Consider the following 13,640-nt stretch of genomic DNA (forward strand, 5'->3'; position numbering starts at 1 on the left):
ATATACAGTCGTGGAATTAACACATTATTATGCCTAATTTGGACAACCAGGTATGGTGAAAATAAGGTCCTTTTTTAAAAAAATTATAAAATAAAATAAGATAAATAAATTAAAAACATTTTCTTGAATATAAAAGAAAGTAAAACAATATAAAAACAGTTACATAGAAACTAGTAATTAATGAAAATGAGTCAACTTAACTGTTAAAGGTTAGTACTATTAGTGGACCAGCAGCACGCACAATCATGTGTGCTTACGGACTGTATCCCTTGCAGACTATTGATATATATTGATATATAATGTAGGAACCAGAATATTAATAACAGAAAGAAACAACACTTTTGTGTGAATGAGTGTAAATGTGGGGGAGGAAGGTCTTTTGGGTTGGTGCACTAATTGTAAGTGTGTCTTGTGTTTTTTATGTTGATTTAATAAAAAATTAAAAAATATAAAATAAAAAAGAAACCGATACCGATAATAAAAAAAACCGATACCAATAATTTCCGATATTACATTTTAACGCATTTATCGGACATCTCTATTTTTTATTTATATTTACAATTTGTCCTGAGGTTCTATATTCATTAAAACGCTGTAAAATAATGTTTCTTTTTCATGTTTAGAAGGCTCTAATTTTTATTTTTATTTTTTTATGATAAATTGCACAAAGTGTTTTTACAAATGACAGGATGTGGGCATGGCACGGCGCCAAACTTTGATCTGATGTTTCACCACAAAAAGGTCAAAATCTCGGTTTCACAAGTCTAGATCTTGGTCCTAATTGCTACAAATGATGACAGTCTGAAGTGGCTTTATTTAATTTTTATTTTATTTTATTTAATTGTATTTATATTTTATTTTATTTATATTTGATTGTATTTATATTTGATTTGTTTAATTGTATTACATTTTAATTAAATTAAATTAAATTAAAATGTAATTTAAATTTGATTTAATTTATTTTAATTATATTTTATTTTATTTTATTAGGGCCCAAGCAGTGGAGCGAGCACCACAAGGGCCCTATTGAAATTGCTGTTTTTTAACTTCTCTCCGTTTAGACGCCTTTATTGAGGCCCTTAACATGCAAGAAAAGTCACCATATTTTGCCTGCATCAGGAAAAAAGTTTACATTTTTGGGGTGCCGAAAAAGACATTTCAAAATTGGCTCTCCAGTTGAGTTTATTTTCATTTACTGTTCTATTTATTGATTATCAGCCCAGGCTTACAATTGTAATTTTGTGACGACAACAGAAGTGCAACTGCAGAGACAAAACGTAACACGGAAATCAGAAATACATCTAAAAAAAATACTACTGTAAAGAAGTTAGGGTTATAGGTTTGGGTTAAGGTTGAGGTTGCAAAGGCATTACATTCAACAACCCGAATAATAACAACCGTTAGCCATCTTGGATCAGGTTATAAATCCAGAACACAGGAATTAAACCCAAAAACCCAAACTAAACATGACCTTTCTACAGGTCATGACACCATGAAGTCAAAAACTTATTTTGAATTTAATATTTGTATAAAAAACAATTGATCAATTGACTGAGTTCTAAATAGAAAAGAGTGTAAAAAAAGTATAAAAACGTCAATGTGTACTATTGCCATAAATACTGTAATAATGGTTTTAAATAGTAGCTTTTGTGCATTCAACATCATGGACTTGTTCTTGTTGTCTATCAAAGATGTTTCCTAAAGACACTTCCTGTCTCCACTCACACGTTGCATTCATTTCCTGTCCTGCCCTTTTTGTCTCCGTCAGCTAATTTCCTGCTAGAAACTAACCTGAGATTGATTTGGTGAACTTTCTGACCGTCTGAGGGTCATGTTGTTTGACGTTTTTTTCAGAGGCGTTGCAGTGCTTGTAAGCCCTTCCGCCATGTGCACCACCTTCATGCTGTGTGTCTGCAGGACATACTTCATTACTTTCCATGGGTCTCGTTGCATACATGTGTGCAACCTTCTTCTTTGTATTGTCCAGCACTTAAAAATGTGTCGCTCGGGCCTCCTGTGAAACAAAGTCACACCACTACGTTACATATCACGTGCAAAATAAAAAAAAATGTCACGGTCTGAGTCAGACGTCTGACACAATGATGTGGTTTTAACAGGACGTGGGAAGTCAACGTGTGCTCTTAATTTAATGATGCTTTGTCTTGCTAATAGAGATAAAGTTAGTTCAGGAAATGAACAAACCGCATACGTTCAAAGGCAAGAGAAAGAAAACCCAAACAATTATTGTAACAATTGTGCAAATAAAATAACTTGTTTTTGTGAGAAGGAAGTCATCAGTTTAACAAGTGAATGTCAAAATTCACCATGGGAACCCAACAAGACTGAGAGACATGCCTTTCTAATAATAAGGTACTACAATCAATTAAAATATGTATTATTGTAATATTACATATTTATTATGACAACACAATATTATATATTTTGTATATTTTATGCACACACACACACATATATATATATATATATATATATATATATATATATATATATATATATATATATATATATATATATATATATATATATATATATACAGTACAGGCCAAAAGTTTTTGTTTTCTTTATTTTCATGACTATTTACATTGTAGATTGTCCCTGAAGGCATCAAAACTATGAATGAACACATGTGGAGTTATGTACTTAACAAAAAAAGGTGAAATAACTGAAAACATGTTTTGAATTCCAGTTTCTTCAAAATAGCCACCCTTTGCTTGATTACTGCTTTGCACACTCTTGGCATTCTCTCCATGAGCTTCAAGAGGTAGTCACCTGAAATGGTTTTCACGTCACAGGTGTCATAGTTTTGATGCCTTCAGCGACAATCCACAAGGTAAATAGTCTTGAAATAAAGAAAACGCATTGAAATGAGATGGTGTGTCCAAACTTTATTTATATTTATATATATATATATATATACATAGCAGGGGCCATAGAGGTCGGGTGCAATGTGAGCTGGGCGGCAGCCGAAGGCAGGGCACTTGGCGGTCCGATCCTCGGCTACAGAAGCTAGCTCTTGGGACGTGGAACGTCACCTCGCTGGGGGGGAAGGAGCCTGAACTAGTGCGAGAGGTAGAGAAGTTCCGGTTGGATATAGTCGGACTCACTTCAACGCACAGCAAGGGCTCCGGAACCAGTTCTCTCGAGAGGGGCTGGACTCTCTTCCACTCTGGCGTTGCCAGCAGTGAGAGGCGACGGGCTGGGGTGGCAATTCTTGTTTCCCCCCGGCTCAGAGCCTGCACGTTGGAGTTCAACCCGGTGGACGAGAGGGTAGCTTCCCTCCGCCTTCGGGTGGGGGGACGGGTCCTGACTGTTGTTTGCGCTTACGCGCCAAACCGCAGCTCAGAGTACCCACCCTTTTTGGATTCACTCGAGGGAGTACTTGAGGGTGCTCCCCCGGGTGATTCCCTCGTTCTACTGCGGGACTTCAACGCTCATATTGGCAACGACAGTGAAACCTGGAGAGGCGTGATTGGGAAGAATGCCCGCCCGGATCTGAACCCGAGTGTTGTTTTGTTATTGGACTTTTGTGCCCGTCACGGATTGTCCATAACGAACACCATGTTCAAGCATAAGGGTGTCCATATGTGCACTTGGCACCAGGACACCCTAGGCCGCAGTTCTATGATCGACTTTGTAGTTGTGTCATCGGATTTGCGGCCTCATGTTTTGGACACTCGGGTAAAGAGAGTGAGCTTTCTACCGATCACCACTTGGTGGTGAGTTGGCTGCGATGGTGGGGGAGGATGCCGGACAGACCTGGCAGGCCCAAACGCATTGTGAGGGTTTGCTGGGAACGTCTGGCAGAGTCTCCTGTCAGAGAGAGTTTCAATTCCCACCTCCGGAAGAACTTTGAACATGTCACGAGGGAGGTGCTGGACATTGAGTCCGAGTGGACCATGTTCCGCACCTCTATTGTCGAGGCGGCTGATTGGAGCTGTGGCCGCAAGGTAGTTGGTGCCTGTCGTGGCGGTAATCCTAGAACCCGTTGGTGGACACCGGCGGTGAGGGATGCCGTCAAGCTGAAGAAGGAGTCCTATCGGGTTCTTTTGGCTCATGGGACTCCTGAGGCAGCGGACAGGTACCGACAGGCCAAGCGGTGTGCGGCTTCAGCGGTCGCGGAGGCAAAAACTCGGACATGTGAGGAGTTCGGGGAAGCCATGGAAAACGACTTCCGGACGGCTTCGAAGCGATTCTGGACCACCATCCGCCGCCTCAGGAAGGGGAAGCAGTGCACTACCAACACCGTGTATGGTGCGGATGGTGTTCTGCTGACCTCGACTGCGGAAGTTGTGGATCGGTGGAGGGAATACTTCGAAGACCTCCTCAATCCCACCAACACGTCTTCCTATGAGGAAGCAGTGCCTGGGGAATCTGTGGTGGGCTCTCCTATTTCTGGGGCTGAGGTTGCTGAGGTAGTTAAAAAGCTCCTCGGTGGCAAGGCCCCGGGGGTGGATGAGATCCGCCCGGAGTTCCTTAAGGCTCTGGATGCTGTGGGGCTGTCTTGGTTGACAAGACTCTGCAGCATCGCGTGGACATCGGGGGCAGTACCTTTGGATTGGCAGACCGGGGTGGTGTTTCTTCTCTTTAAAAAGGGGAACCGGAGGGTGTGTTCTAACTATCGTGGGATCACACTCCTCAGCCTTCCCGGTAAGGTCTATTCAGGTGTACTGGAGAGGAGGCTACGCCGGATAGTCGAACCTCGGATTCAGGAGGAACAGTGTGGTTTTCGTCCTGGTCGTGGAACTGTGGACCAGCTCTATACTCTCGGCAGGGTCCTTGAGGGTGCATGGGAGTTTGCCCAACCAGTCTACATGTGCTTTGTGGACTTGGAGAAGGCATTCGACCGTGTCCCTCGGGAAGTCCTGTGGGGAGTGCTCAGAGAATATGGGGTTTCGGACTGTCTTATTGTGGCGGTCCGCTCCCTGTATGATCAGTGTCAGAGCTTGGTTCGCATTGCCGGCAGTAAGTCGGACACGTTTCCGGTGAGGGTTGGACTCCGCCAAGGCTGCCCTTTGTCACCGATTCTGTTCATAACTTTTATGGACAGAATTTCTAGGCGCAGTCAAGGCGTTGAAGGGATCCGGTTTGGTGGCTGCAGGATTAGGTCTCTGCTTTTTGCAGATGATGTGGTCCTGATGGCTTCATCTAGCCAGGATCTTCAGCTCTCACTGGATCGGTTCGCAGCTGAGTGTGAAGCGACTGGGATGAGAATCAGCACCTCCAAGTCCGAGTCCATGGTTCTCGCCCGGAAAAGGGTGGAGTGCCATCTCCGAGTTGGGGAGGAGATCTTGCCCCAAGTGGAGGAGTTCAAGTACCTCGGAGTCTTGTTCACGAGTGAGGGAAGAGTGGATCGTGAGATCGACAGGCGGATCGGTGCGGCGTCTTCAGTAATGCGGACGCTGTATCGATCCGTTGTGGTGAAGAAGGAGCTGAGCCGGAAGGCAAAGCTCTCAATTTACCGGTCGATCTACGTTCCCATCCTCACCTATGGTCAGGAGCTTTGGGTTATGACCGAAAGGACAAGATCATGGGTACAAGCGGCTGAAATGAGTTTCCTCCGCCGGGTGGCGGGGCTCTCCCTTAGAGATAGGGTGAGAAGCTCTGTCATCCGGGAGGAGCTCAAAGTAAAGCCGCTGCTCCTCCACATCGAGAGGAGCCAGATGAGGTGGTTCGGGCATCTAGTCAGGATGCCACCCGAGCGCCTCCCTAGGGAGTTGTTTAGGGCACGTCCGACCGGTAGGAGGCCATGAGGAAGACCCAGGACACGTTGGGAAGACTATGTCTCCCGGCTGGCCTGGGAACGCCTCGGGATCCCCCGGGAGGAGCTGGACGAAGTGGCTGGGGAGAGGGAAGTCGGGGCTTCCCTGCTTAGGCTGCTGCCCCCGCGACCCGACCTCGGATAAGCGGAAGAAGATGGATGGATGGATGGATATATATATATATATATATATATATATATATATATATATATATATATATATATATATATATATATATATACAAACCCCGTTTCCATATGAGTTGGAAAATGGTGTTAGATGTAAATATAAACGAAATACAATGATTTGCAAATAATTTTCAACCCATATTCAGTTGAATATGCTACAAAGACAACATATTTGATGTTCAAACTGATAAACATTTTTTTTTTTGCAAATAATCATTAACTTTAGAATTTGATGCCAGCAACACGTGACAAAGAAGTTGGGAAAGGTGGCAATAAATACTGATAAAGTTGAGGAATGCTCATCAAACACTTATTTGGAACATCCCACAGGTGAACAGGCAAATTGGGAACAGGTGGGTGCTATGATTGGGTATAAAAATAGATTCCATGAAATGCTCAGTCATTCTCAAACAAGGATGGGGCGAGGGTCACCACTTTGTCAACAAATGCCTGAGCAAATTGTTGAACAGTTTAAGAAAAACCTTTCTCAACCAGCTATTGCAAGGAATTTAGGGATTTCACCATCTACGGTCTGTAATATCATCAAAGGGTTCAGAGAATCTGGAGAAATCACTGCACGTAAGCAGCTAAGCCCGTGACCTTCGATCCCTCAGGCTGTACTGCATCAACAAGCGACATCAGTGTGTAAAGGATATCACCACATGGGCTCAGGAACACTTCAGAAACCCACTGTCAGTAACTACAGTTGGTCGCTACATCTGTAAATGCAAGTTAAAACTCTCCTATGCAAGGCGAAAACCATTTATCAACAACACCCAGAAACGCCGTCGGCTTCGCTGGGCCTGAGCTCATCTAAGATGGACTGATACAAAGTGGAAAAGTGTTCTGTGGTCTGACGAGTCCACATTTCAAATTGTTTTTGGAAACTGTGGACGTCGTGTCCTCCGGACCAAAGAGGAAAAGAACCATCCGGATTGTTATAGGCGCAAAGTTGAAAAGCCAGCATCTGTGATGGTATGGAGGTGTATTAGTGCCCAAGGCATGGGTAACTTACACATCTGTGAAGGCGCCATTAATGCTGAAAGGTACATACAGGTTTTGGAGCAACATATGTTGCCATCCAAGCAACGTTACCATGGACGCCCCTGCTTATTTCAGCAAGACAATGCCAAACCACGTGTTACAACAACGTGGCTTCATAGTAAAAGAGTGCGGGTACAAGACTGGCCTGCCTGTAGTCCAGACCAGTCTCCCATTGAAAATGTGTGGCGCATTATGAAGCCTAAAATACCACAACGGAGACCCCCGGACTGTTGAACAACTTAAGCTGTACATCAAGCAAGAATGGGAAAGAATTCCACCTGAGAAGCTTAAAAAATGTGTCTCCTCAGTTCCCAAATGTTTACTGAGTGTTGTTAAAAGGAAAGGCCATGTAACACAGTGGTGAACATGCCCTTTCCCAACTACTTTGGCACGTGTTGCAGCCATGAAATTCTAAGTTAATTATTATTTGCAAAAAAAAAAATAAGTTTATGAGTTTGAACATCAAATATGTTGTCTTTGTAGCATATTCAACTGAATATGGGTTGAAAAGGATTTGCAAATCATTGTATTCCGTTTATATTTACATCTAACACAATTTCCCAACTCATATGGAAACGGGGTTTGTATAACACAAATGTGTTATTAGCAGCTGGAGATCGTATCAGTTAATTATAATGTTCCATGTTTCAGTAATAGCTTGTTGTGCTCGTATATATTACACCATTTTTTGCTTAATGTTTGTGTTTTAACATCACCTTGTCTTGGTTGTGCATCAGGTCCGCCTGAACATGAAGCACGGCGTCATGGATGCTGGCAAAGAGGCAAGACTTTGTCACTTTGTCGTTGAAGAAACCGCCAGTTTGCAGATTATCCACCACGCCGCCTAGAGAAACGGTTATTGATCAGCTACATCCGACTTTATTCAATTTGTTCTCCAATTTCCATTCCACTCACTTTGACAAGACGTGAGCGCCACAAAGGTACCAATTTGCCCGTAGTCTTTGAAAATCTAAAGCAGACAAGAAACAGCAGAGGTCGGACAGGAGGTTGCTTCGTTAGCAAGCAAACTTAATTAGCACTAACTGAATGCCTTGTGGATCAAATAAACAGAAGGTTTAAAGTTCAACTCGTCAGAGGAAGTCTCGCTTGTCTTGTTGAAAACAGGATTTGCTTTCCAAAGGACTGAATTAATGTGCTGCTGAAAAAGCAACAAAAGGAGCCAACTCAGTGCAAGAGTGTGGATGAGATACCAAGAAACAGGCCAGGAAGAGCTAAAAGAATAATTTCACATTTAAAGTCATCCATTTAAGAAATCTGTGCAGCCGTCAGTCAAATGTAAAGTATATATTGTAGGATTTTGTATTTATTGTTTATAAGCAATATGATATGGTTTAGAGCACAATAAAATTATTTACGTTATTTTACGAATGATAAATCAAAAATAATTGTAAATATTATTAGTATATAAAAAAAAATAAAAAAAAATCATTGTATAAAAAATATATACATATATTTTTATACACAATATACGCATACATTTTATACACATTATTATTTTCAAAAATATATATACATATATTTTTGGGTTTTGTATAAAAACAAACAGTTAAAAAAATAAACTTAAGAAAAATAAATATATTATAGTTAATACTTTAGTGTAATAAAGACTTTGAATTAATAATTAATACAGAGACTTTAGTATTCTAATAAATAATATCAACTGTATCATTTTAATAATTCAATGTTTATTTTTTTTATATATATATAGCCCTGAATCACAAATTAATTAAAGTAATTAAAAATATTAATTTTTAAATTATTATTGTATGGTATTATCATTTTAATATTTCATATATTGCATTTGTCATTTTAATATTCAATCTTAAGAGTTTATATATAAGAGTGTGTATATTCACATTATAATTAATCGTAATGGTTTATTTATTATTATGATCAGTTAATTTCAATATTATTGTTATACAAATGCTATCTTCATTTGACATTAAAATTCAAATGTGCAAACATAATTCATATATTGCATTTATCTTTTGAATAAATAATAAGAGCTATTAGGCTCAGTGGCCTAGTGGTTAGAGTGTCCGCCCTGAGATCGGTAGGTCGTGAGTTCAAACCCCGGCCGAGTCATACCAAAGACTATAAAAATGGGACCCATTACCTCCCTGCTTGGCACTCAGCATCAAGGGTTGGAATTGGGGGTTAAATCACCAAAATGATTCCCGGGCGCGGCCACTGCTGCTGCTCACTGCTCCCCTCACCTCCCAGGGGGTGATCAAGGGTGATGGGTCAAATGCAGAGAATCATTTCGCCACACCTAGTGTGTGTGTGTGACAATCATTGGTACTTTAACTTTAACTTTAACACTAAATTGGCCCTAGTGTGTGAATGTTGTCGGTCTATCTGTGTTGGCCCTGTGATGAGATGGTGACTTGTCCAGGGTGTACCCCGCCTTCCGCCCGATTGTAACTGAGATAGGCTCAGAAGGGAATACGCGGTAGAAAATGGCTGGATGGAATATTTGTATGTCATTATTAATTATAAAAATATGTATATTACTGTTAATAATAATTTGTATATTATCATTATTAATAATAATTTGTATATTGTTATTATTAATTATTAAAATGATAAATGTAATGTATTAATTATCCTAATGATTAATTAAATAAACTAATTAATGTTTACAGACTAAAATACTGATTATAAAAATAATTTGTTATGTACATTTTTTTTTATAGTTTTAGTTTTTATACAAAACACAATAAAACAATAGTTGAAAAGTATAAAATATAATTTGTATATTGTTATTATTAATTATTAAAATGATAAATGTAATGTATTCATTATCATAATGATTAATTAAATAAACTAATTAATGTTCACAGACTAAAATACTGATTATAAAAATAATTTGTGATGTACATTTTTTTTTATAGTTTTAGTTTTTATACAAAACACAATAAAACAATAGTTGAAAAGTATAAAATATAATTTGTATATTGTTATTATTAATTATTAAAATGATAAATGTAATGTATTCATTATCATAATGATTAATTAAATAAACTAATTAATGTTTACAGACTAAAATACTGATTATAAAAATAATTTGTTATGTACATTTTTTTTATAGTTTTAGTTTTTATACAAAACACAATAAAACAATAGTTGAAAAGTATAAAATATAATTTGTATATTGTTATTATTAATTATTAAAATGATAAATGTAATGTATTCATTATCATAATGATTAATTAAATAAACTAATTAATGTTTACAGACTAAAATACTGATTATAAAAATAATTTGTTATGTACTTTTTTTAATAGTTTTTGCTTTTATACAAAACACAATAAAACAATAGTTGAAAAGTATAAAATATAATTTGTATATTGTTATTATTAATTATTAAAATGATAAATGTAATGTATTAATTATCATAATGATTAATTAAATAAACAAATTAATGTTTACAGACTAAAATACTGATTATAAAAATAATTTGTTATGTACATTTTTTTTAATAGTTTTAGTTTTATACAAAACACAATAAAACAATAGTTGAAAAGTATAAAATATAATTTGTATATTGTTATTATTAATTATTAAAATGATAAATGTAATGTATTCATTATCATAATGATTAATTAAATAAACTAATTAATGTTTACAGACTAAAATACTGATTATAAAAATAATTTGTTATGTACATTTTTTTAATAGTTTTAGTTTTTATACAAAACACAATAAAACAATAGTTGAAAAGTATAAAATATAATTTATATATTGTTATTATTAATTATTAAAATTATAAATGTAATGTATTAATTATCATAATGATTAATTAAATAAACGAATTAATGTTTACAGACTAAAATACTGATTATAAAAATAATTTGTTATGTACATTTTTTTTTATAGTTTTAGTTTTTATACAAAACACAATAAAACAATAGTTGAAAAGTATAAAATATGAATATAAAAAACAAGTAAATATATGTAAAAATAAAATTGAAAACACCATTATACTTATAGTAGTCCAGACCATGTAGTCCATGGTATATTGTCTCAAACGTCCACTATTTATAATACTTTCCAATACTATACAACACACTAGCTGATAAAACTGACATATTTGAGGAAATGTACATTTCAAAGCTACTTTCAGACTCTATTAGGAGAAAAAACAGCACTTCATACTCTGTAATTTGACCTGATAATATTTGTGTATATTTACATGTGTATATAAATGTGTAACTGTTCCTACCGCACACAAGGTCTTGACCCCCATAGTGTCTAAGAAGTTGACAGGACTGAGGTCCAGGATGATGGCTCTGGGCAGTGCAGGATCACGCTCACCCTCCACCTCAATGTTGGCTACATGCTTCTCCATCTCAGCTTCCTCCTGTTGCACGCAACTCAATCAAGTCCATTTCTTTGGTGCTTTGGTTAACAACGGAAACTACTGTACATCCAAAAGGGTTGAAATGTATGAATAAATGACATTTATATAGTATAGAAATACCGTTTCTCCATTTTTTGCAGCATTTTTGGCTTGTTTCTTCTCATGCTTCTTCCTTTTGGCCTCAAGTTTCTTCTTTGCCGACAGGATTTTGGTGATATCAATGCCAGACTAAGACAAACGAACACAATTAAAATAGTGAAAAATCCACTGTATGTCTGACTGATATATTACTAAAACAATTTGGCAGAAATTACACTTTTTTTTGAGGGACTGCTCTATTAACTTTAGTGTGTGTGTGTGTGTGTGTGTGTGTGTGTGTGTGTGTGTGTGTGTGTGTGTGTGTGTGTGTGTGTTTGTGTGTGTGAGTGTTTGTGTGTTCACCTTCTCTCCCAGTGCATCTTGATACATCTCGGCATTTGCAAAGTAGAGCGTTGCAGACGAACGGAAGATCAAAATACCAGGAATCTCTTTCACCTAAAATCAGACGGATAATTCAAATACTGTTTGGTTGGAATTGGGGGTTAAATCACCAAAAATGATTCCCGGGCGCGGCACCGCTACTGCCCACTGCTCCCCTCACCTCCCAGGGGGTGGAACAAGGGGATGGGTCAAATGCAGAGGACAAATTTCACCACACCTAGTGTGTGTGACAAGCATTGGAACTTTAACTTTAACTTAACTTTAACTTTAAAATACTGTACAATATTAACTAAAAAAAAACACTGACAGTGCAGACGTTCCAATAATGAGAAATTATTGGGGGGAAAAAAATCCTTAATAAAGATTTAGTAATAGTATTTGATCCAAAGGTGTAACCTCTCAAGGACTGTCTAAAGCAGCTCATTTAAAATATTAATTCTCAAAAACTCATCATATGCCACTTGTTATTGATTGATTGTGTCAGAATAATTGCATCTAAGTTATCACAAAACTTTGTGTTTCCATGAGTTCCCAGCGAGAAGACAAAAGCTGTCTTTGAACCTACCAAGAAGAAGGCTTGGAAAACTCCACTGTGTAGGATGGGAAGCAACAAGAAGGTGTTCTGTTTCTTTCATGTATTGTAATCAACAGAAATATATTGTCTTGACCCAAGAACGACAAAAGCGGAGAGCAAGCAGGACCAGACTCCCCTCCAGGCGACCTTTTCTTTTGAACTGTTGTAATCAAAGACGATGGCTGTTTACGACCCCCGTCCCTTAGAAACAGCTTTTGCCATGGAATCAGAGAAAGTCCAAAAAAAAAGAGGAGGCATACAATCTTTCGCCAGAGCGTGAGAGAGACTGTACAAGAGTACAGCCCAGACGCGCTCTCCTCAATTGAGCCAAATTTAATTCTGCCTCTGTTTAATTCCTTGCTTCTTGTCTCGTTTAATAGATGTCACCAGTGTTTGAACCTGACAGAATGGTTGAGAAGTTTATTGACATCTTAAATAATTTAATCCATCAAAGGCAATGGCTGTTTACGACCCCCGTCCCTTAGAAACAGCTTTTGCCATGTAATCAGGGAAAGTCCAAATAAAAGAGGCATACAATCTTTCGCCAGAGCATGATGGTGACTGAACAAGAGTACAGCCCAGACGCGCTCTCCTCAATTGAGCCAAATTTAATTCTGCCTCTGTTTAATTCCTTGCTTCTTGTCTCGTTTAATAGATGTCACCAGCGTTTGAACCTGACAGATTGATTGAGAAGTTTATTGACATCTTAAAGAATTGAATCCATGTAATGCTTTAAAAAGGCAAATGGATGGCACAAAAACCCAAAAGGCTTGTTTCCATTGTGGTCCATTAAATATGCATCACATTTGATACATTCAATAATAAAATATATATAACCTGTAACATGTGTATTAAAAAAATATGTTTAAAAAATGGATAAATTATGTACATATACACAGTATACATGTCAGGTGATTTGAAAAACAATATATACAAAAAAAAAAAGGGGGGGTGGGGATATATACACTATGTACATGACACTATGTACATGACTATCCACATGTTGACTCCAAGAGTATGCAAAACAGAATGAGAAAATATATATACACTATAACCACATATAAACCTGCTTGATGCTTCGAAGAGTTGCTGGGGATCAATTTTACCATATGAGATTTTATGACAAAGATGTCGAAGTTTATATTCATGCGTATAGTTTCTACAAAACCATATACGTGCAGTACTCAAAT

At 37.7% G+C, this 13,640-nt stretch overlaps 1 protein-coding gene across 3 annotated transcripts in view; it reads right to left on the bottom strand.

The window, feature by feature from the left end:
- Positions 1–1,171: 1,171 nt before the first annotated feature.
- Positions 1,172–13,640, bottom strand: part of LOC133615608 (solute carrier family 26 member 6-like) — a 47,926-nt gene continuing 35,457 nt past the window's right edge. For all 3 annotated transcript variants that reach the window (XM_061974344.1, XM_061974352.1, XM_061974335.1), the window contains exons 16-21: positions 11,838–11,930; positions 11,517–11,624; positions 11,259–11,396; positions 7,928–7,982; positions 7,729–7,856; positions 1,172–2,014 (exon numbers count right to left, since the gene is read on the bottom strand). In XM_061974344.1, the coding sequence (XP_061830328.1) occupies positions 1,991–2,014; positions 7,729–7,856; positions 7,928–7,982; positions 11,259–11,396; positions 11,517–11,624; positions 11,838–11,930 (546 nt within the window). In that variant the 3' untranslated portion in view covers positions 1,172–1,990. The remainder of the gene's footprint in view (positions 2,015–7,728; positions 7,857–7,927; positions 7,983–11,258; positions 11,397–11,516; positions 11,625–11,837; positions 11,931–13,640) is intronic.

Source organism: Nerophis lumbriciformis, linkage group LG01 (assembly GCF_033978685.3).
Source record: "Nerophis lumbriciformis linkage group LG01, RoL_Nlum_v2.1, whole genome shotgun sequence".
Lineage (NCBI taxonomy): Eukaryota > Metazoa > Chordata > Actinopteri > Syngnathiformes > Syngnathidae > Nerophis > Nerophis lumbriciformis.